The sequence below is a fragment of the Branchiostoma belcheri genome, unplaced genomic scaffold (assembly GCF_001625305.1).
Source record: "Branchiostoma belcheri isolate BF01 breed outbred unplaced genomic scaffold, Haploidv18h27 scaffold8, whole genome shotgun sequence".
NCBI classification, from domain to species: Eukaryota; Metazoa; Chordata; class Leptocardii; order Amphioxiformes; family Branchiostomatidae; genus Branchiostoma; species Branchiostoma belcheri.
The window spans coordinates 1477800-1502791 of NW_017804464.1; the positions used below are offsets into that span (position 1 = coordinate 1477800).

The window sequence follows — 24992 nt, forward strand, 5'->3', positions numbered from 1 at the left end:
CTGTATCTTTCCAAGATGTTGCTAATTGCTCTCTGCCACCTCGCACCTGGGATGAAAGATCGCGTTCGCAACTAGTCCAGAAATCGTTACGGTTTTGATTGAAGAACGTCGGGGCTCTTTGGTCTTCTTCCAAGAAGGTCTCCTTAGAGCTCCGGAGATAACATAACGGTCCTTTTTCTGCCCAACTTTCACATGTTCAAAGGGCCGCTTAGACTAGAGGCACATTTCCAACGGGGCCCGCGCGGCATGTTGCCGATCTAGACGCGGCCGGCGCAATGAAGCTGGGCGGATGCCGACTGTCAGGGTCACATTCAGGCTACGGCTTCGTCCTGGCGTATTTGTCTCGCCGGGGCCCGGGATGATTTTAAGTTCGAGTTAAAATCAACTCGAACGTGCGGGGTCCAAAAATATATAGGCCGGCAGCCGTCGGGAACCCCGCCAGTCTCCGCCCGGGTCCCGTCTGATAGTGCTAAAAAACAGCCCGCCGAGGCGCTGCATGGCCATGGGCCCCGATTTTTAATTATGACCAAGGCTTTGGAGAGAAAGATTCAATCTTGCTAGGACTTCAGCCCCCCACAAATTTACCAGTATTATCATTTGGACAACTTCTATCCATTTTCTTTCCCCCGTACGGTAAATTTACAGCCATTGTAATAATGTTTTAGCTGTTCATGTGTGTAGATGTTGGGTTGGGTGAAAGAAAAATTCCAGTGCAAAAAAAAAATCCGATTAAAAAAATCTAAAAACACGCCAAAAATACTTCCAAACCCTAACCTCTGCTAGCTTGGAGAATAGTGTGTAGAATGTCACACGCTTACGTTACAATGCACGTAAACATCTTATTTTCGCAGTAGAAGAGAGTTTACACAGAAATGAATTAAGACTAGCCTGGAGAAAGGCAAGCCTTTGACGTCATGTCGGAATTATCCTCAGAGAAAAATGCTGTTAACTGACTAACCAATTTACCGGTCTACAGGGGGCAAATAGAGAGGAGTTTGAAAAGTCCAACCGTTATTACCGACGGTTTAACATATTTAGGCCACAGCAAGTGAATTTTATGGATAACATCATCCGCAGACTCCAAATCTAATGCGATAGGGAGAAAGCAAAACAATGTTGGCCAAAGAAACATTTTCAAATTTTGAAATCATAAACCTTGTTAGACAAGAAATGATACTATATTGTGCCAAGTTTACTGCCAACTATTACATCCATTTATCACTGAAAAATAAAAAGTTTCCAATCATTGTACAAGTGGTTTCGATTCGGTGAACATGACATATAAAAGGAATGAAAAGCATCACTGCATCAAAGTAAAAGACAAAACAATAAATCAGAGCCTTGTGTTGTCTTCCCTCTTCATATTTATCTGCCATTCACGTTCCGGCATGGCAACAGACATTTTTGCCTTTTTCCGGCGTATTGACCGCTTTCAGAAGGCTACAAAATTTCTTGTTTTTTTCCCAAATCAGGTGAAAACCAATGCGCGCGCTAATGTCATCCATAAATTACTTGCTGCCGCCCTACACCATTCTCTATGATAACATGACACGCGCCGCCAAGGGTTAACTGTATAGTACAGACGAGTTTATCATCGTCGGTATCTTTAGTCAGTTTAGAGCGGTGAATGTGAAGACAGGTGGGGATGGTGGTTGCCTCAGGCCGTTATAGCACGCCGGTAATACGGGTATATGGTGGATCATTGTGGCGACGGCAAGCTGGTTAGATGAACGCCCCCGTACGCCGTTCATACGCCTAGAGACAGATGCAGGTCACATGCACAACCCTCGATACTGCCTGGAATATCAATGCTATCCGGCACCGGGAACAGTGAATGGATGGTTAGATAGCGGTGATAAGTGTTTCCTGAAGCAAACCATTACCGTGTAGTGATACCATCTACAATCTCCACAATGCTAGTATTACGCTGGCCATTTTGGAACACAACTAGTTAAGTAAATCATTCAGGCGCGTCGGAAACATTGTACATGAATCCCACCACGCAAGAGCCATGGTTTCATACGGAAGCCTGAAGCGGGTATTTCAGGAGACAACATTTGAGTTCCAGCGAAGTGTCTGTATTGGGACTGATACTGCGACTCGAGAGTAGAATGTCTGGTTAGAAAGATAAAACTTTCCACAATGTGATTAGACTCCGATGGCCGTACCTTACAGACAAAAAGGTATAGATTTTCCTTGCCCGTAAGTGCAGTATTCCTTCCTTTAGGCATTTCAAAACGAAGCGCAGAAGGGGCTTCACCCATAATTGGTACTGAGAGCCGTAAGACCTCAGAGTAAGCATGAGTTAATTCCGATCGAAATTATTTGGTTTCCCTGTGACAATCACGCATTTAAACAGTAGCGCTTGTCATGATGATCACACAACGCTAGTCCCAAGGTGTATCCTTAGTTCATCCAACTCAGTTTGGCCAGACGTACCCTATAGTTGAAAATGAAGGTACGTCTTGCATAGTTTCTGATGATTGACATTCAGAAAAAGGGATCATCGTTTTGCAGAGTCGCTGGTGGGGAGAGAAGGCTTTAATAAGAGCTGTTTCATGGCTCAGCGCACCTTCAGTTAAAATGCGTGAGACGAATAACAAATGAGTCCTCTCCTTGGTGCTGAAGCATTTCCTAATTGAAACATCTACGTGGCCTTATTCAGAACGGTTGTCAAGAACAAAATTAATGAGACATTTTGACGAGAGATTAGTTTGAATATGAAAATTTAAAAACACCAATTTTATTATTTTTTTCTAATAAAAAAACACCAATTTTACAAAATTGGGGTTTGGTCGACTCGCGCAAATAAAAAAAAAACGATATTCCAGAGCCAAAAATAATGAGGCGTTTTGGGGATGTGTTAGTATAAAGATGAAAACGCACAAAAGCCTATATGTGCATAGTTGCGGCTTCGCGACTTACAAAAAGCAATAAAAAGTCCCGCCGACACATCTCCTACATACCCACGTCTAGTCTCCAGAATTTAAAAAACGTTTGAAAACTTGGACTTCAGCCACGATTACATCCAATACTGCACAGAGAATGGCATCAGCTACGAAAGATTGCAAAGGTGTTCGCAGAAGGAATTAAACGATTTCGAGGAAAATGGAATTTAGAAGGATGAAATTGGAGCACTTATCCTTGAATTCTCACTCCACCAGCACTTTAAAAGAGGAACGCGGGGTGCAGGTCGTGCTGTATGTCGTTGTTTTTTTTCTCAACCGAATCTTTATCTCCTATTTTGATGAAAGAAAAACGGTTTGAAACAAACAAGCACGTATCTATATGGCTATCTATGGGCTGCTTTATCTGCCAATCGTCAGTTGCAGTAATGATGTGTGAGTGTGTGTAGGGAGGGATAATTCGCCCCTCCAAACCACATCAATTAAATCTCTCCAAGGTCAGCATAGAGTACCAACCAATGAAGAGCTCGGTTTACCTACCTTGTACAGCCGAATGGTCCTATGGAAGTTTCTATTGGTTCGTCAGCCTCTTCTGCATGATGATTGGCAGGCCTATTAGCGAGCTGTTATTCCAGTCAGGCACAAGAAACTGAAGCTCACTGAGTCTTTACTCCGAGGGATGTTAGCCCTGCGGGAAGATATCTACATGTGGGGTCTAGCAAACATCTCCTGGAGCAAGGCTTAGTTGTAGCGGGGAACCGTGCGTTTTGGCGCTATATCATGACGCTATCATAGCCCCCATTATTAATATTTTTCATACGCACGGAAACGTCAAGTAACCGACGCTTTTCTGCGCTCGCGTTAGAAACTCCGTCACCATGACGGAGAACTGGACGGCGCTGAACGGAACGTACGACCGGCTGCACATCGCCTCCGACATCATCACCAAAATCATCTCCCCGACGGTGTACGGACTGGTGACCGTGGTGGGCCTGCTGGGCAATTCGCTGGTGATTTACATGCTGCTGGGATTCACCAAGATGAAGAACGCTTCGAATTTTTACGTCCTGAACTTGGCCTTGGCCGACGTGCTCTCCATGCTCGGGGTTCCGTTCACGTCGGCATCGACGGCCATAGAGCGGTGGGTGTTCGGGAGAGCCATGTGTAAAATCGTGCAGTCGGTGGATGCCTTAAACATGTTCAGCAGCGTGTTTAACCTGGCGGTGCTGAGCGTGGACCGGTACCTGACCATCGTGTGCTCGCACAGCCATGCCCACCTCCGCCGGCCGAAGGTAGCGCTGGTCGTGAGCCTGTCGGTGTGGGTGGCGGCGATCCTGGTCACCATCCCCGTCATCATCGTCAGCGACATGATCCCGCGGGGAAGCGGAGAGTACGAGTGCACCCTCATCTGGCCCGACAACGTCGTGTTCTGGCACAAAGCCTTCACGTCCTACACCTTCGTCATCGGCTTCGTCGTCCCTCTGGCGGTGATCTGTATCTCGTACCTGATGGTCGTCCGTCATCTCAGGCAAAACACGTCGGCGCACACAGCGGTGGCCAGAGTCTCGGTCAGGATGCGGGTAAAGGTGACTAGAACGGTGACCGCCATGATCGTGACATTCGTAGTCTGCAAGCTGCCTTTCCACCTGTGTCAGCTGGTCAGTTTGGCCACAACCTTACATCCCACACTCGGACTGCTGGTGGTGTTTCACACGGCAATGGCCATGTCGTACGTCAACAGTTGTGTCAACCCCATCCTCTACGCCTTCATGAGTCAGAGGTTCCGCGAGAGCTTTCGGGCGGCGCTGCGGCTGGACCGGAAAAGGTCGGCCGAGCAGCGCCCGGCGCGGAGCTTCGTCCACCGGGGAGAAGTCGTGGTGCGGGACGGGCCGGAAAAGAGCGACTTCTTCGAGGAAGAGATTTGTGAGGTAAATGACGGAACAGTTCAATATTCAACTCCCCAAGAATTCATCTACTTATACGAAACATACGTGTAGAAAAACAATGCCACGCCACTTCTAGAATGATATTTTAATAATAATTGTTTTATTGAAAATTCATGCCCGAGGGCTAATTGCAAGTACAGAAGAAACATTTCGTATAATAACGAGCAATTAATACACAGAGAACTACTGATACATCTGGATACATGTTAGAAATTCAGACGTTTCAGACGCCATTCGATGTCTTTCATCAGTTAATACTAAAACTTAATGTTGTCTTTGAAATCTGGCACATAATACTAGTATACTTGTCTTGTTCCTATATTCTTTCTGACATGCAATGAATTGAGTTTGCAAGAAATTCCAGTTTGTGGCGGCTCATTTGTGTAGTTGTATATGCATATGTGTTTGCTAAGCCTTTTGTTATTTGTACAAAATGTATGGATTTTTAGCATCTTGTGGCTAGAGACATGGATATGTTTTAGTTCTAAGTCTTACATATACTTGATATTTATGGCACGTGGTATGTAGACATTGTAATTTGTCCTGACATCAAGACTAGACAGTATAATTTACGTTCAGTATCAGTTCAGTGTGAAAGACTTGACATGTCTCGAAACGGACAATCACAGACAATCAGATTGAAAACCATGAATCAAATCTATGTCATATTTGTTCTTTCCTTCAACCCCAGACTCAAATAAACAGAGATCTCTTCATGTAAACGTATTGCGTCTGAGCCCCATTCCTGTCTATGTGACGAGTTCACTAGGTTCTGACCTGGATTGTTGGCAAAATAGTCAGATATTGGCCAAATAGGCTACAATTTGCCAGCGGAGTTGACCCAAGGTCGTCTGTCTGGAACTCCTTAGCCGGCCATTAAACTCCGCTGACAAATTGTTCAGTCTATTTGTCCAATTTCAACTAACTTTGCAGCAATCTGGGGAGTGTTTTAGAGGCTATGAGTTTGTAGGGGTTTGCAGGTGATGGTGGGCATGGGGGCAATCAGATAGAATCAAAGGCCTGTACCTAGCCCTCCCGGGTAGAGTAATGGGAATAAGGGTGAAGACTGGGAATACACCGCTAGTTAAGGAAACCCATTCACAAAGCATAAGAATATCAAAACCACTTCATTACATTTCCCTATAGAGTTGAGAGTGTGCACAAAATGCACAAAATCCTACCTTAAAGCGCACCTAAAATCATACTCGTAAAGGTACGCGCAAAGGTAAAAACGGAACATTTACGCATGCTTTAAGGTGTGCGTAAAGATTTTACGATGTGTGTTTTCAGCTTCTAAAGTACAATTCTGACCTACACTAAGCAATTGTACTAAAAAGTATTGTAACGTTATATATGCCTGTCGACAAGTGCGTGAAGTCATTCATCTATTAGTATTTTGCAGGTATTCACCCAGGGATTATATTTGCGGATATTGGAGCAAAAGTCTTCTCCGGCGCTGCATGGTGTCAGTGGGGGTGTCTGCAAAATACACGCAGTTGCATAAGAAGCCGAGAGTTTGATGTAATTGCATAGAAAAGGCGTGTGTGTCTAAAGCTTGCCGGGCAATGGAGAGTGTGATCCGGCTTTGGAAACATAGAAAATCCCGCTAGCTGGAAGTAGTTGACCCCTGGCGACGACCCAAACCAATTCTGCGAAATCGTTACATCTAGCTATAGCCCTCTTTTCTACTAGACGGCGATAGCTGAGCAACCAAAATTGCATTACGATTCATTTTACAGTTGGAGTATGATGCACGATGATAAAGCAAGATTTAAAAGACGACACAGAAAAACTTTCCTTATCTATGACATTCGTTTAGCGATCTGTCCAACTTTGACCGGCCAGTCAGCGGTGGCAGCCTGTAGTGAAAAGTGGCTACCAAGGACAATGACCATAAATCGGTAAATTGTTTTTGACGATTAAGGCCATACAATGTATGCATTCATATATCATACATCCTCTGTTATTACCCGACTCATATCAGAGTGTCTTTATGTAAATTCCTTATATAACAGTATTCCAGCGTTTGTACGCTAGAATTGGACTAAATATGGTACACCACCCTGTGCTAACGTGGTGTGTAAGGCTGTCAGACTGGTGCCAGAATAAGCCGCACCCGGTGCGAATTCTCCTCCCCAAGGGTTGAGCAAGTACGGCGTTCGTAATGTCCCATGACGTCCTCTGAAGTATTACTGAGTTATCCACGCTACGGCAATCAATCAATGAACATTTACGGCCAAACGTAATGCTCATTCATTTAACCCCCCTCTCTCATCCCTGTGGTTAGAAAGAACCCTGGCCGTGATGCGTTTATCCATAGCCCGTCAGGCGGCATTTGGACGGGTTGAGTGCGGGTCAGAACCGCACCTATCATCGTCTCTGCCCGTTCGCGTAACGACGGCGCCACTGAACTCCTAAACCTCTCCATGTGCAAATCACCTTTACCTGCCTTCAATTATCGAGCGGCGAAGGCACGCGTCAGTCTGTGTTAACGTTAGCGCCTTCCACGCTCTTATTCCAGGCTCACACCCAAACATGCACTCAAATTAAACAGCTCATGTAGACGCTGAAAGCATCGCTTGGCCTTGGAAAAGAGACTCAAATCAACTTTTCTTCTATCATTACTGGTGATGAATCGCTGTTACAGTAAAACTCAACAACCACTCGAGGGACTGAGCGAGAACATTGACTGGTGAGGTGGTTGCTACTGACAAATTGGTTGGTTGGCCGAAAAAAATAAAAATGTATTCCTATGAATCATATCTACAAAACTAGAGTTCCTCGATCTCATACCTTCGCCAAATGATGTTAATCTTTATGGCTGACAAATTATTGTGCCATTCTATTGTTTCCTCATAAATTATGCAAATAAGGTCCTGATTTGAATATATATTATGTTTAATGATGTTTACCTTCACTGAACTTTCACATACCACATGTATAAAAATTCCAGGCAGTCATCATTACAGAATTATAACATTTTCTGATTAATTATGCAAATTATGTCCTCATATACATAATCAATATCTGCCTGTGTTTCTCTCCTTCTCAATTACCAATCTCACAAGCTTCAATAGTCTTATCATGGAATGCAGCTGGTTTATAGAATCTCTCCATAAATTATGCAAATCACATCCATATTTGCATAATTGTCATACAATTATATCAAGCATCATGAAAGCTACCTACATACCAAAAATCACGACGATCCGTCAACCGGTTCTTGAGTTATGCTCTTTTTGATATTTTAAAACAGATAGCCCTGCAGTTCCAGAGCAAGCCGCTAGGGGGCGCAAACTGACGTCACTTCTTCCCCAGCACAAGAGCTACCTACCATTTAAATTTCGTCACCCTAGCATGTCTAGATCATGAGATATCAAAACCGGAAGTTCAGCTGCAGTACCATAAGAAGCCGCCAGGGGGCCCAAAATCTAATCAGTTCGAGCTCTCATCAAGACCTACCCACCTACCAAATATCAAGATAATCCATCCAAGCTTTCTTGAGTTATGCTGTTGACAGACAGACAGACAGACAGACAGACACACACACACACACACACGGCCATGAAAACATAACCTTCTCCAATTCTTGGCGAAGGTAATTAGAGATGACCACGGTTAATAAACTACATCTTGTTTTGTAGATATATTTCAATAAACCATTGCCGCATGTATGCCTACAAATCTAGTGTGGTCTCTGTGTAGGTTGTCCGTATGTTACTAGCACAACCAAAAAGTGCCTCCATTTTTCCATTATATTTGATATCAAAATTCCCGGTCCCGCTGGCACGATGTTGACGTTGTACAGTATCAATGTACGCTTCAGCGATTTTGCCCGGTGTGTAAAATAATTGCCATCAATTTTAGTCGTTGACTGGGGAATAAATAGGCTATAGGGACTGCAAAAAGGGTCTTACAGTGTACGTAATTCATCAAGTTGGACGTGAACGTAATTTTTCAAATTGGACATAGTTATTCCTGGAGGAGATTTTCTGCTACAGGTACGGGTGGTAGGAAATTTAAAACTCCCCCGCCGCGGCTGGCTTTTACACCACTGCCTGCACCGTACCAGACTTTCTTGTGACGGCCGCAGAATTCCAGATGAATCCATTAGAAAAGTCCGTGGCCAGACTCTGACGCCTGTCTTCCTTATCCCGTCTTTCCTCCTTGAGATTCGCCCTTCGGGTGGCGAGAATTTGGCACGTATGTATCAAAGGGATTTCAGCGCTGTAAAACTGGATTTTCAAACTCAATTTCCTGGTCCTTTTTTTTTAACGTAGCAAGTTGAATCAACCCTATCCCACAGCATACTGATATCTGTGAGGCAAAAATGCGATGTCACTATCATTGTTTCGTATCGTCGGCTGGTTCTACATAGCCCTATATATATGGCCCTTTTTTGTCGCTACCACACCAACACCATTTTTGAAAAGAAGTGCTCCTCCCCGTGCGAGTACCGGCAGAGGTAGGTGGTGGTGGTGGCGACGAAAAAAAGGGCCATATATAAAAAGGAAACGATCTTCCACCATCAACCTCTAGATCTGCTTGGAGAGTTTGATGTTTTATAAGATATCCATTAGATTAGATAAATCTAATCTATTCTTCCTGGATTCACAAAACAGTACACAAATATAATACAAATTAAGGCACATAACATGACATAACACTTGCATCCATTACACTACAACTAGCATAAAATTACAAAGCAATAATCAATAACAACTACAAAGCAGCACGACATTACCAGATCGCTTTTGGGAGGTCAGAGGTCGCATACAATGATAATATACAGCTTCTTGCTTGTGAAGTACCTTACCACCAGTGCTTTAAGGGTTTGTATGTATCAATCTATCGGTGGTACCAGAAAATAAAGGGACTCCTCTTGTTTTGGGGCTACTTCAAACCTTCCTAGTATGAAATGATGACGAAAATGTGCTAAGAAATGTCAATGCTGTCAATATCAGACATAATGAACATAATAAAATGAGGTAACCTAAGGACATGTCCTTGGGTCGACCTGGAAGTGAGCAGGGTAGGTCAGAGATCTACATAACGAATCTGAAAGATAATCTGGAAAATCAAGAGAGCGGATCGGTGTCTGGTAGAAAAAGCAGACTCGGCACGGTACGGACTTATCATTTTTTAGACGGCTTACATCGTTCATACATCACAGCACGCACGAATACTACGTATTATAAGATACGGTGAAAAAGAGCTCACAGGGTGAAAGATCACAGAAGGAAAGCTTACGATTCCCAAGAATTTCAAGGCTGTATTTGATATTGTGACTGGCTTCGCATGCTGCAATGATGTCTGACGATAAAGGAGTTTAAAAACAACGGTCCAGTGCGTTACGATATGGCAGTGGCTTTGTCGAATTTAAATCAGAAGATGAATGAATGTGGAAATTCAAAATTATGGCACGTAGGAGTACGTAGAAAGTTCCGAACAGTATTGACAACTGTCTAAGATTTGTTCTGGATAGCATCCAAAAATCGCGAAGGTGTGACGCTGACCGATATATGAAACTGTCAGTTTGTCACGGGTTTCTTCAGCAGAAAAGTATGTATGACATAATGACCTGTAATAGAAAAGGTGATGAAACAAGCACACAGTGGTATCAAACCAGTTATGCCAAAGCCGAAAGACATCCAAGGGAATTTCAGGGCGGCAAAACTGGCTTTTCAAAGTCAATTTTCTGCTCATCCTTTTAATGTAGATCTAGTTACCCTACCAGAAGCGCTGGAGAAGACAGATGCCCAAGTTTGTGGGTCTCAGATTCATTTGCAACCTGTTCACGCGAAGGCTACCGTGTCAACTGTAACCCTCACTCAGGTGTAGGGACTGACACGGTCATCCTACTCGGAAAATCTGTATCTGTATATCTGTACATGAATGTGTGCCTGTGCATGAATCTGTATCCGACTGCAAATAAAGATAGTTACCTGAATCCATCCTATCCCGTACTGATATCTGTGAGGCAAAAATGCGATGTCGCTGACAGAAAACGGTCGCTTGTTTTGTATCGTAGGCTGGTTCTAGCTACTACATGTAGTATTGATGGACACTACATAAAGAATAAAGAGACGCCTCGAGTAGCTAGCTTTGGGCCTATTTCAAATGCTTCAAGTGTGAAATGATGTCGAAAATGTGCTAAAATTGGCATAAAACGTCCATATCAGACAGATTTCCTCATCCAGAATATTTTTTGTTTTGCCGCCCTGAAAATGAAATTGCATTGGATTTCTTTGAGGCCCTTTTTGTATGCAACGCCAGGTGATGCAATCATGATCAATGTGATACTCAGGAAAAAAGTCACGCCTACACATTGATATCTTATTACTGACTTCCTGTGTCAGCAAAGACTGAAACATCTTTCATTTCTGGATCCCTGTAATCTGTTCTTAGGCGAGGACCTTTCATAAGAGTGATCAAGGGAACTAGACAGGATGCTAGCCTGTGAACACAAGCTCTTTGTCCGGCGCTCAAAGAATGGCTGGCTAATAAGGAAGCTGGCAAAAAGCGAGGTACAGTCAGGTTACACAGGATACAAGAAACACGATTTAAGAACAGTGGACGACCTACGGAGAGTAAATTAGTATGGGTTAGTACTTGGGAATCAACCATAATTTCTACATCCTGTAACTATCCTTTCATTGTGAACCGCACCGTGTATCACGTACTGCACATGTAAAGGCAGAGCGGAGGAACGGAGCGGAGATAAAGCGTTCACGGATAGATTCCAGGCTACCAAAAAGACTGCTGCCTCAAACTTCCGAGTAATCCTTTCAAACAAGAAAAAACTGCAGCTTCAAAGTTCCGGATATGCCTTTCAAGCAAGAAAAGAAAAAAAAAGAAGCTTCAAACTTTCGAATATGCCTTTGAAAAAAGAGAAGAAAAAAGGCTGCATCTCCCAACGTCCGGACATGCAGAAAAAAAGATGGCATCAAACGTCCGAATGTGCCTTTCAAGCTAGCAAGTCACCCACTAGAAATATAATTGAACATGGTATCTTTTGTACTAGTTATAATCCAGCCTTAGGCTTCGCAACCGGGAGCTTCTCATTAGTAAGGTCAGGACAATTAAAAGATAACCAACCCAGCTGAGTTTCTTCATGTTACTAATGAGAAGACCCCTGCCCAAGGGTGATTTTTTTTGTCTTTTGGAAACCTCTGAAAAACCAGGAACTGTGGCGGGACTGAAGTATTGTTTGTGACAATATCATAGTTCAAAGAAGGGATCTACAGTTACTGCTATGATACCCAGCCACCCTGTCAGATAGAGTCTAGTGGGGAAGGCGTGAAACTGTCTTTGTACATTTCAGTCTGTTGTACAGAAAACCAAATGTGGCAACTGGAAAGGGGGCAATGAACTGAACCGCATCATTCTTGGTAAAACCTGGCGTTAACTGAATGAACGTTGATCCAGTTTCTTTACCAGGAATTAGGACTGCTTGAAGAAATGAACATTGGTGCTGAAAGCAATTCAAGGATTGAAATGATGAGTGAACAGAAATGGTAGAAGAACAATGATGATACAATTTTCTCACTTAAGACTGTGCAGCATACAATGTATATCAAAGATGTTCCATAACCTATATCAAAGAGCTCCATGACCTCATAACTTTGCCAAATAATGGTAACCATTAGGGCAGATGAATTATAAATGTTTATAACTGATTATGCAAATAAGCTCCTCATTTGCATGAATTATATCAACTGATCATATACTCCACCCAAGGACAATCTTATCTTAAATGCAGTTTTTAGGGCTTGTAAGCCTTATTTTTTCAAAGTCAATTTTCTAGTCATTTATCTACATACAGAGTTGAAACCACACCATCCCAATGGACCCTCTTGGAGCAAAATACCCAAAATTCTGACGGTAAATGGTCACTGCATGGAGGTAGAAAAATTCTCTCTTTTACCTCCATGGTCACTGGAAGGGCCCTGGGCTGATTTTTAGGGTACCACCCATGAAATAAAGGACTCCATCTTGGGGCTTGTTTCTGCAGTTTTAAATGTCCAAAGTATGAAAAACTGATTGAAATGTGCTAATATGAAGCAGTATGTGTCAATATCACAAAGATTGCCTAAAACAAAATATTTCCAGTTGTGATGCTCTGAAATCACATTGGATGTCTTTAACAACAATAAAGCTATTCTATTATAGACTAGCATTTCCTCATCAATCATTCAAAAGAACCAGCCATCATGCACTTGAGGTCCTGATTTGAATACATTATGTCTTATGATGTTCACATTCACTTATAAAGGCGGACACAAGAGCAGAGGCCACTATTATTATCTATAAAAAAATTTATAGATGCAAAATCAACCAAATTTGTAGAATTTGGTTACTGACAGGGAATAGAATTGTTCATAATCCAGTAACTGTGCAGTGCCCCTCCATGCAGACCCATGTGTAAGTAATGATTGGAATTATGCCAACCTTAGGCCACAGGAAGTAAATTTTATAGATGATATCCTCCGCAGACTACAAATCTAATGTGAGCGGGCAAAAAAAACACAAGGTGGGCAAAAAAAAAGACCCCTACATTGTTAAATTTTGACATCATGAAACATGGTTAACAAGAAATGATACTTATGTTGTGCTAAGTTTACTGCCAACTTTTACAACATTGAAACAAATTTGAAAAATAAAAGTTTTCAATGAATCATTGTACAAATGTTTTCGATTCAGTGGGAACATATAAAAGGAACGAAATCACTGCATCAAAGTAAAAGACAAAACTTTAAATCAGAGCCTTGTCTTGTCTTCTCTCTTCATATTTATCTGCCATCCACGTTTCGGCATGTTGCTCATTTTTGACATGTTGACCACTGTCAGAGAGCAACAAGATTTCTTCTTTTTCCCCCCAAAACCAGACAAAAATCAATGAGCACGCTGATGTCAACCATAAGAATTACTTGCTGTGGCCTTACATCCAATGGGATAAGATCCAGGTCAATCTGGGCTCAAAGCAAGAGGAAAATTTAGATGTTAAGCCGGGAAATTGATGATCAACTTTCCACTCACACATTACAAACCTTATTTTTCAAGATCACTCCTAGATTCTGTAACAGCGCCCACTTTTTTGGAGGGCACCATTTAAATCTTAAGTATGGGATTCGATGGGATGACTACTCCAGATCAAAGTCACTTTTTTGACAATTTATAATGGAAACCAAAGTTTCTAAGGTTATGAACTGACAAACTGGTATCCAGAAACATACTGCAAATGAAAACTATTTTCAAGATCAACCCAAGACTTCTTTAGACCTGCTGCTTTGAAGTTTTAGCCATCCTTCGTAGTTTTTCCCCACTCCCTAATGTCGTTGGGCCATCCTCTATAGTTTTCGCCCACTCGCTACATTTGTAGGAAGGTGGCCCAGCGACGTTAGGGAGCAGGCGAAAACTACGGATGGCATCAAGGCTATTGAAGTTTGTCTCAGTTGTTTGCAAACTGATATGTCTCACTTGGCTGTATTTGATCTGGAATGTACCTGGGGGTTACCACATGCTGTAAAACAAAACTGCTTCATAGTTCAAAGTCAGAGTCAAGTTGGCATCTGAGTTCACTTGAGGCAATTTACATGATGAAAATGAAACTCTTCTCCAACTCGAAGAAATTGACTTCCGGAATGTTTGACTGAAGCTTTCCGTCTTCATTAGCTTTCTGACCCAATAAAATTCTGTTGAGTCAATTTCTTTGAGTTGGAGAACAGTTTCATTTTCATTATCAATGTGAACTTGCCAATAAAATTATACTTTTGGGGATTCAGAATAAGTACATGTATCTACAGAACTAGAACAATTGCTTTTGCTCTCGAGTCTGCCTTAAACTTTCAAATGCCGCAAGTTGTGAACTTCCCGTCAGGTACCACCATGGAATTATAGCTTTTTTTCATTGATTATGAAAATTGGGTCTTTATTTGCGTAATTAATGCCTGTTGTTGTTCATCATCTTGTTCTTAATTACATATCACAAGTTAAGATACATGTAGTCCTGTCATGGAATGCAACAGATTTATAGAATTTCATAATTCTTATCAAGTTATTAACCTTCTTAGGTAATAAGAATGTATGAAGCTCAAACCTTCATTATGGAAGCGTGCTCTTATGGCTGTGATACAGACTGAAAAATATATTAATGTGTTATAATATTTGGAAACATAAACCATCATGTTAGAAAATGAATATGGAAAGGCTTGACAAAGAAGCATGAGTGTACAAATGTACATGTATGGCTGTGAATGGTGATCATCATTTAGAACAACAGATCTATCTTAAAAAGACAGATGATGATCAGAAATAGAACTGAAATAAGCAATGAAAAGATAGAACTCAACGATAATTAAAAATCTACCATTGAAAAAAGCTGTCATTTAAAGCAAGAGGATTCTATTGACAGCTCAATGAAAGACAACAAGACTAAAACTGAGTAAAAGAAGCTTCACAGCATTTATTTCAGAATTACATATTGACAACGGAGTCTCTATATGGGGAGCAAAGTCTCATGATTACATTATAAACTGCACTGCCAATATTTGTTACTGCCTTTTTGGCTTTTACTGGATACGTTTTTCCTGCTTCTCTTGTAAAAATGGAAATATATCAATAGATTGAAAAAAATAAAAACATGGTAAAGGTTTCATTAAAATAACTAAAGACAATTACTACTTTTATAGAAACCCCTTCAATTAAACAACAACAACTGTAAGATCTACAATAACAATGAAGTGAACAGAAGGACTTTAAATTGAGATGATAATTCAATTTGTAACGGTAAATCAAAGATCAAAAGAAGACTATTAAAAAGTGTTAAAAATAATTTACACCATCTTAACAACTTTACATACCCTAAAAACATGTATCTGCATTCTTTTGAAAATACTGCACATTGCATTTCGAAAGGTGGAGATATAAATTCTTGCCAAAACAACACCATCCTATCAACAGAGACAATTGGTTTTGAAGTACAGCTTTTTTACTACTTGTGATTTTCATTTCTAACTGTGGTTTGGTAGATAACTAACATAGCACAAAATAACCAATGAAAATGCTGACTTTTAAACATGGACTATTTCAAACTGCTGAGAACAACGGCGGCCATGGGTTTAAAGTTAAAACTTTTGATACAACACAATAAAGTTCTCTCACCTAGAGCTTTCGACCAGTCACTCTGGTCTTCCTCAGTAGACTGACCCAGTGAGGCTTGTCACATGACTTCTTTGATCATCAGGGCCCATCACCATTCACTCAACCGTGATGGGGGCCGACATCGTCTACCAGATAAGTTTGACCCAGTGTTGACATAACACTTCAAAGAAGTCATGTGACAAGCCTCACTGGGTCAGTCTACCAAGGAAGACCGAAGTGACTGGTCGAAAAAGCTCTAGGTGAGAGAACTTTATTGTGTTGGTTCGAAAGTTTTGATTTAAACATGTCACTACCAACACAGATGAACTTTCATGATAGTAATGGCGGCCCTGCTTTACGTGGTGTCCCTGAGCGCGTACATGACGTCGTCCTGACTGACGTTGAGGCGGACACGTTGGCTCAAGTCGCTCTTCCCAGCCTCCACCAGCAGCAGCCGGCTGGCCCCCAGCGTGGAGCAGACACCTGACAGCTGCGACATGGTCGGGACAGTCACACCTGCAACAGGTGGGAGGGGGGCAGGTTAGTACCGGTATTTATGTTTCCCGAAGGAAAACATATCGTTTTGCTCAGTTTCTTCCTTTTCTTCTGATTCCGTTCCCAACATATAAGGTCCATGACTAAGACCAGAGGTCTGTCATCATGGTAACTATTGTTGTGTTACATCATGTTGCAATTTTACAGCAGGAGGGATTTAGACTCCTGTCTGACCATATATATATGAATGGGTTTGAGTAAGAATTAACAGAGCAGACCATATGCAAAGGTAAACATTAAGCATTTGCTTTGCAAATGTTACCTTTCTAGTTAAATTCTTTCTAGTTAAAAACATTTCTAAGATCTTGGACATTTTAAGTTTTCACTATAGCAAGTGGACATCATAAAATCAGTGGGCTAGGAAGAACTTGAATATCACTGTATTTATGACATAAAATTGGCATCAAGCTGATCCTCAGATGTTGTCTTCTTTTAGATTTTTCCATATTTCAAAAAAATATCAATTTCAAAAAATGTCAAAGAACCAACAAATTAAATTGGTGTGGCCTTCTTTGCATCAGGGCAAGGGCCAATATCAAAAACAACACAGACAAAATACATTAGATAAAGAAATACTCGTACTCCATTACATCAAGTCATGCAAAAGTATTCTGGTGGAAGGATAGAGGGGCAGTGGCATAGCCGATGGAGTAGGCTACGTGTTTTTCTGTAATCATTCCTTATACATCATTAGCAACACTAGAGAACAGGGCAGTGACCGTTATGTACCCAGAGCAAGACCCTATCTTCACATTTGAATATCCGTCTATTCCTAATTGCCTTTCCCACTGACAGTAAAGGTCTGTTAGGGTGACTGTATGATAGACGAGAGCCTCTGGGGTGTCGTTTTGCATCAAGGAACTCTTTCAGCAGTTGACTTGTAATATAAAAGAAGTAGTCAGAAACTGGAGAGAGTTGCTGCTTTGATCCGTAACTGGCCCCACAGCTCCCCTTGTATACGCACCTAATTCTGTCTAATAAATCCCTCCTGTATTTCTCAATGACTTGTGTAGAGACGAGAGAGTCCCTGAAAACCATTAACACTACCATCAACATGGTCTAATGAATCTAATTGGGAAACTTCTGTCCACTTCACTGACCAGTTATAGTTCTATGTTTCACATGCTGTAAATTACTTTATATTTGTGGTAGCAAACTTTTGCTGAGAAAAATTGACGGTGGCGGCAAATGAAGAAGAAAGAAAGTCGGCAAATTATTTGTTTGCGGTTTATGATAAATTTGCTGTACAGAAGTGGCCGCGAAAACCGTGGATATAAAAGTACAGCGAATATCAAGTGCATAAATTGGTCCTAGTCCTTGATTTGGCCCCCTCATTTTTTCTGATTTGCAAAAAAAAAAATCAGGTTCTGAAGGTTATGTCAAATAAATTCCATGTGATGGAAAAAAAAATTAAGGTTGGCTAGAATACTGCTCTGTCATCTCGGGACAACCCACGGTCTTCTTCTGACAAGAACATTCTTCACACACACCCACTGTCTGTCAGGATGATGGAATAGCCATAGAGGTTGTCCATATATTTTGACTTCAGATTTCCTCCAAACCCAGAATGAGACAAGGGGGGAAATCCTGCTGTGGACAAGCAATTGCCTTACCAATCATTTACCTCGGGCCTAGGAAAAAAAACGTCATGTTTCCTGTTTCCCGACCGACCCTAGAAAAACCTGCCGACCCTAGTCTTTTTTTGGAGGGGACCCCTGCAAGGTACATAAAGTGTTCGAGCTGATCGACCTTTTCTAGCTCCATGATCTGACATGTGAGTGATGAAACGTTGTACAATCAATTTTCCAACATTGACATTGAAAACATTAGTGTCCTCATGCAAGTTTTACTTTGTTAAACTGTATATGGTATAAGTTTGATCACTAGAGTCGAGATTGCCAAAGTCTTATAAACAAAGAAACAAAAAAAATGATCCCTACTTACCGACCCTAATTTTTTCAGGACTCAAACAGGAAACAGAACATTATTTCCCAAGGCCTCAGAAGGTAGGCAGTCTACATGCAACACCACTTACCATGGCAAAGGTAACTTAGAGGCAAACGCCATTTGCAATAATAGTTACCATTCCAAAACTACGTCATGCACATCTAACAAACTAAAAGGTCAAGGAACAAGGAGACAAAGCAGTTACTGCTTGGGGCATACATTTGTATTTCCAAACCTGGGCCCAGACAGTCTGTTTGCATGAATGAAAAACAAGTTATATCGGCAATACACACAAATAATACTCATGATTAGTATTTTTTAATTTGGGGGGGGTGTTGTGTTTTATATCATACTTTTCACTCCCAGAAACTGCCTAGCCAGATCCTTGATTGGAAACTGTGTCCTTAGCATTACAAGGGATCAAATTAGGGCAACATGTAAGAGAGTAAAAATGCTCTAATGACCACTTTAAAAGCTGCTTTAACATTGCAAACTAGGTATTTCTAATTAGGTCAAGAGACAAAATCATGGGGTTACACAAAGCCTAACATCTTGGCATGTACAATCCCCATTCCCATTGAAACTCAATATACTCGACTTTCAACTCTGTCAAATCTAAAAGCTAAATGTCCCTCACTGCAGGAATTGTGAGATTGCAGTCTGTGCGTGGGCCCTTCTGACATAATTCATACAATTTAGCAGAACATTGATGCATACCCTTTATGAGATGGTAATTAAAGAGGAATGGGGCTAAAAGGAAGGCCCCCGCATCAATTAAGATCAAGGTTTGTGTAGTCTGTGGGTGGCCCATTCACACAGAGAAAATCACTACAATTAAGTACTTACAACACTAAGTTGCCTCACCTTAATGGGGTGGCAATCAAAGCTGACTGAGGCAAAATATTAAACATACAAAAAATTACACGACTGTCTCATCTATCACAGTACGAAATTTGTACATCGTAATTCTTTTCTCCGTAAGGGGTTGGCAGCTCTTTCATTACATGTACAAAGTCACACGGTTTCTAGTTGCTTTTAGTGACAAACTGTCATCGCCTTTGCTGTACTCCCAGATGTAGTTGAACTTGGACCTACTAAGTATACATGTGGGTGGAGAGGATGGAGAACATTCGTGCATATTGCTTGGAGGGCAGATGCACATGAACTCGAACACAATATATAGGGCTAATCACATGTACAACGTATGTGCAGTTGAGCATGTAACAAACCTCTATGCCCCAGGGCATTTCCACTGCACAGTATTTTGATTTGGACTTGTCTCTTAGTTAACTTTTGATGTCCCTATTGGAGGAGGAACCTGTCAAACTGTGTGCTCTCTATGACCCAGTTTTTGGCAGATACAGACGAGGATGGCAGCCCAGTAGCCTACTGCTTAGGCCTAGGAAAAACAAGGTTGTGTTTCCTGTTTCCCGACCGACCCTAGAAAAATCTGCCGAACCTAATGTTTTTGTGGATACCTGCAAGGAACATGAATTTTTCAAGCTGATCAACATTTTCTAACCCCATGATCTGACACCTGAGTGATTAAACATTGTACAATCAGTTTTCCAACATTGACATTGAAACAGAAGTGTGCTCATGCAAGTTTTTTTAAACTGTTGGATCACTAGAGATCGCCAAAGTCTAAAAAAAAGAAGAAAAAAAAAAGATAATCCCTACCTACCGACCATTTCAGGACGGAAACAGGAAAAACAACATTTTTTTCCTAGGCCTTATTTACAGTCACATCCAACATCTCCTGAGAGATGACAATAATCAACTCCCAGGAAAACAGATCTCTGACCTTGCTAACAACAGGGGGAAATGAAGGAAACTCGCAGTTGCCTGCGCAGCAGTTGACTGATGATGATGATGAGGATTTGTCAGTAAGCACTAAAATCTTGACTGACAGAGAAACTGTTGTTGATGCAGAAATGCATGTGTCGTTTGTAAAAAGTTCAAATGTAAGTACAACATATATGTGAAAGTTTTAAAAGTAAAGGGATAGATGAACTCACCATCGAGCCTACACAGACATTCATGCTGCTGGGAAACCTATTTAAGAAACAGGAAAATATGTCAGACAAAACAGCAGTCAATACACAAGATCAAAGGCTTTACTGTGATTGCAATATAATACATGGTATTTACTCTTTCAAGTTACCTGCATGCAGAGACAAGATTCTAATAAAGACTGCTCATTGCATTTTTGATGTGTCATCAAATGTTATTAGCAAGAATGTAGAGCTTGTACAATTAATTGCAATTAATGACACAGCATATCTATTTTAAATTGCAGTGTTTTTACACTGAGGGCGAATTGTGTGTGATCTCAGTTTCAACTTGAGATACCTTCAAGTGTACTAGTAACTTCTGGGCTTGGAAGACTTTTTTTCTGTTACCTGCGTCATTGCAAAATCTCAAAAACCTTTATCTACAATTCAGGACACCTTTCTGCAAATACCAAGCCACTTTCCCTGGCCTTTGATGGCCTTTGCCAACAAAATGACCCTTTTCTATCTTCTTGCGTAGCTGAAGTTGAAGAAGATACTAACAATCCAGACATGCGTATGCTGCTGCGTAGCTAAGTAGTTGTTAATAATGCCAAATCTGACGTTTTCTAGAATGCAAAAATGACTACCTCTTCACATTCTTACCTACAATCTGAATTTATTTTGAAAATTGCAGGTAGGTATAAGAGGTATTTCAAGCCTCTTGAATATAATTACCTGTAGAAAAGTGGCCTCTTCCAGTCCAGATCGGCGGAACTCTGCGACGACAGCCTTGAGAAATAACTGCTCTTGAAGTGATGCATTTCTGTGTCAGGAACAGGAAACTGTTCTAATTCTGCATGATAGAGCACGCCGGGGCTACACTAATACCAGTGATTGGTTATCGCAATTCAGGCAGAATCAAGCAACAAGAACATGTATCATACAAACGTCACATCCTAGCCATGCACTGCCGACACTGTAGAGCAATATTTCATGACCGAAGAGACAATTGGGTGACAAAAAATCAGGAGATAATAAAAAACTGACTCTAGACAAGAACAGCACAAGCTTCCAGGCACCTGTGACCCTATATGGAGTTGACCTTTTTCAAAGGTCACGTGGGACTTGAAACTTATCTTCAGTGAAACTGGAAAAAGTCAGAAAGTGTTGCTTACGTAAAAGGTGTACGAAATTCTGGCACCATAATTTGTATTCTTTCTTTGTCATGTTGGCGACTTGACCAGTCAGATGTGGTAAAGTAGACACCTAAAGCCTGTGCATCAAAGCATCCCTACAATTCTGTCTTGTTCATTCAAAATGCAATCCATATATTGCTGGCAAAAAACACCCTAGAAAATTATTTCTCCCTTCCTTTAGGCCACCAATTTAATCAAGTCTTTATTGGATTTGCCCACTTCATTTTTTCTGATTCATAAAAAAAATAATTGTGTTTTGAATTAACTCTAAAATACATTTTGGCCTTTCTATTGTCCAGTTGTCTTCCTATTCCTAAAATTGTTACTATTTTTCGATCTATCAATGCAGTGGTTTGAATATTATTTCAAAATTCACTGACTATGTTTGCCTGGTATGTTGGTATGACTCATGAATATCATAGCAACTGGGACTATGCCTGTTTTAATTTTTGCCCTTTTACTTCATATTTTTTCTGAAAAAATCCAGAACAAATGAACTATATTGGTAAAAAAATCAAAGCTTTAAAAGTTCTCCACCTTATGGCCATAATCTTGGGAGAAGAGAACATCTCCTGTACTGCAGTGTCCACGTGACTCATGTTCACCAGGGCTGCTGTCTTCCGGCCTGGCGTCTTGGCCAGCTCGGCCAGCTCTGTGGCACGTCGACAGATGTCCAACGCTCTCCTGGCATCGCCAGACACGGCGGCAACCTACAGAATAATTGTAAGGCTGTGAATTCTGGCACTGGCAGAACTCTAAGGTTGTGAACTCTGCCACTGGCTGAGCGAACAGACCACATGTATCTCTGATAAAAAATTTAAAATAGCACATCTTGATACCTCTTTCACATAACAAATTGGTAATGTAATTCACTTCATGTTCACGGTAGCGAAAGTTCACGGTCTGAGAAAAATGGAGGTGTCCTCGGAACTATATTTCACTGTGGCAGCAGGTGCAGAAAAAAGAAAGTTGGCAATTGATTTGTTAGCAGTAATGATAAGTTTGCGGTACAGAAGTTACCATAAAAACCATGAACATAAAAGTACAGAGAAAAACTCTGGAATTACAGTACCTAAAAAAAGAAAGTTCAACATTTAAAATATCGTTGATGTACACCATTGCATGTGACTGCAAACAAGTTACTGAATAAAGATATTCTATACCTGAATCATACATCAAGACATAGTTATACGGAGACAGATTGGACATAAAGATGGAATATATCGTTCATACACAATAATGAGGATTTGATGTATCTTCCTAAGCATGCTAAAGCATAATTAATTAGTAGAAAATGCAAAGGATCAGTCTTTTTTCTGTCAAGAGAGAAACTAGACTTGTTCCACTATAAAATATAGACATCCTGTATGAGTCTATTATTGTCGCATGCAACAGAGAAAGCAAGAACTAATTTCAACAAATCTCCATCAGATTCTCAAGTTACTTTTTCTCAAACACTACTCAGAATCTCAGCAGGAGACTCCAGGAATTTTGCACCTGCTTCCACTTTAATTATCTTCCCAATTTTTCAAGATCAAGATTGTTTTATTACAAAACCTTGAACCTTTCAAATACGTGACCCCTTGCTACATCTACCAGTTGAATTTATTAATATTTCAAGTTTTAATTTGTCTCGGAACTGTTTTATTATCAATTCATGACCAGTTGACTGTGCTTTAAGTCCACAGCGTACCTTTCTAGCAGCAAGTTGGATGGCGTCGTCTTCAAAGGCCTGCAGTCCTTTCATGCGTGACATGACGATTTCTTGTAACTGTCGGAACGTGTAGGGCTGGAATGTCATCCGCGTGAGCCCCTATATGTGATTAGCCCCAGGCAATAAAAGATAGTGTCAGCTGGAGTGTGGATGTCACATTTATAATGATCGTCTGTGAGGAACCATCATGACAACTTAATCTCGTTAAAGCATACAGGGGAATCTGCATAACCAGTTGTGACCGTACTTATCTTTTAAGTGATGGAAGACCCACTTGTGATGACATAAGACACACCACGGCACTGGCTATTAGGCATACTGTCGCATGCATTGTACAATAAGATCAGTATCATACTTTCAAACCATGAAACTTAAGTTATGAGATAGAAAGCAATGTGAAAATTACTTTGGCAAGACTCTATAACTGCATTATTTTCATTCTTTGAAAACAGGAATATTTATGACTTTGTCTTTGCTGCCTTGAGCTTGTAGTGTTGTAGTAATGGAAAGTTACAAATTCCCGATGCTCTGAAAACACAGATGTGACAACGTCTAGCCAATTGGAGTGGATGCATCTGACTGAGAACACTGTCTGTACTGTCTGGTAGAACCTGATAAAGGGTTTGGTGTCATTGAAATTTGAATAATACGAAAGTTTAGTCACAAGATTAGAGAGCAAGGTAAAAATGTACTTTGGCAAGACTTCATACCTGCATCATTTTCTTTTGTAGGAAAAAGGAATATATTTAAGATTTTGGTTTTGATGTCTTGTGCTTGCAGCAATGGACTTTTGAATCATAAAACTTTAGTCACAAGAATAGAAAGCAAGGTACTTTGGCAAGACTTCATACCTACATCATTTTCATCTGTAGAAAGGGGAATATTTGAAGATTTTGTCTTTGCTGCCTTAAGCTTGTAGTAATGGACTTTTGAATTATGCAACTTTAGTCACAGGATTAGGAAGTACTCCATACCTGCATCATTTTGTAGGTAAAGGGAATAAGTTTTTGTCTTTGCTGTCTTGAGCTTGCGGTAAAGGACTTTTGCATTTAGTTTATGAAACTTTAGTCACGAGATTAGAAAGCAAGGTAAAAATGTACTTTGGCACGACTCTATGCCTACATCATTTCCATTTGTAGGAAAAAGGAATATATTTCAAGATTTTGTCTTTGCTGACTTGAGCTTGTAGAAATGGACTTTCGAATTATGAAACTTTAGTCACGAGATTAGGAAGCAAGGTAAAATGTACTTTGGCAAGACTTCATAATCATATACTATTAGCTGCATCATTTCCATTTGTTGGAAAAAGGAACATATTTGAAGATTTTGTCTTTGCTGCCTTGAGCTTGCAGTGATGGACTTTTGAATCCTGAAACTTTCAAATTAGTCACAAGAAGCAAGGCAAACATGTACTTTGGCAAAACTTCATACCTGCATCATTTCCATTTTGTAAAAAATAGGAATATTACTATAATTGTAAGATTTTGTCTTTGCAGCCTTGAACTTGTAGTAATGGACTTTCAAATCCTGAAAATTTAGTCATGACATAAAGATGCAAGGTAAAAACGTACAATGGAAAGACTCCATACCTG

The 24992-nt window shown here is 40.8% G+C and overlaps 2 protein-coding genes across 2 annotated transcripts in view; one reads left to right on the forward strand and one right to left on the reverse strand.

Annotated features, from left to right (window-relative positions):
• The first annotated feature begins 3584 nt into the window (after window positions 1-3584).
• On the forward strand, window positions 3585-4903 carry LOC109486312 (somatostatin receptor type 2-like). Its single transcript, XM_019790120.1, has one exon. It carries the CDS (start codon window positions 3785-3787, stop codon window positions 4901-4903), a length of 1119 nt encoding a protein of 372 aa, XP_019645679.1. The 5' UTR covers window positions 3585-3784.
• Window positions 4904-16196: 11293 nt separating this feature from the next.
• LOC109486254 (origin recognition complex subunit 1-like) overlaps window positions 16197-24992 on the reverse strand; it is a 20844-nt gene continuing 12048 nt past the window's right edge. The window contains exons 13-17 of the mRNA XM_019790000.1: window positions 23380-23499; window positions 22224-22396; window positions 21226-21313; window positions 20515-20551; window positions 16197-16510 (exon numbers count right to left, since the gene is read on the reverse strand). Of these exons, the coding sequence (XP_019645559.1) occupies window positions 16350-16510; window positions 20515-20551; window positions 21226-21313; window positions 22224-22396; window positions 23380-23499 (579 nt within the window). The 3' untranslated portion in view covers window positions 16197-16349. The remainder of the gene's footprint in view (window positions 16511-20514; window positions 20552-21225; window positions 21314-22223; window positions 22397-23379; window positions 23500-24992) is intronic.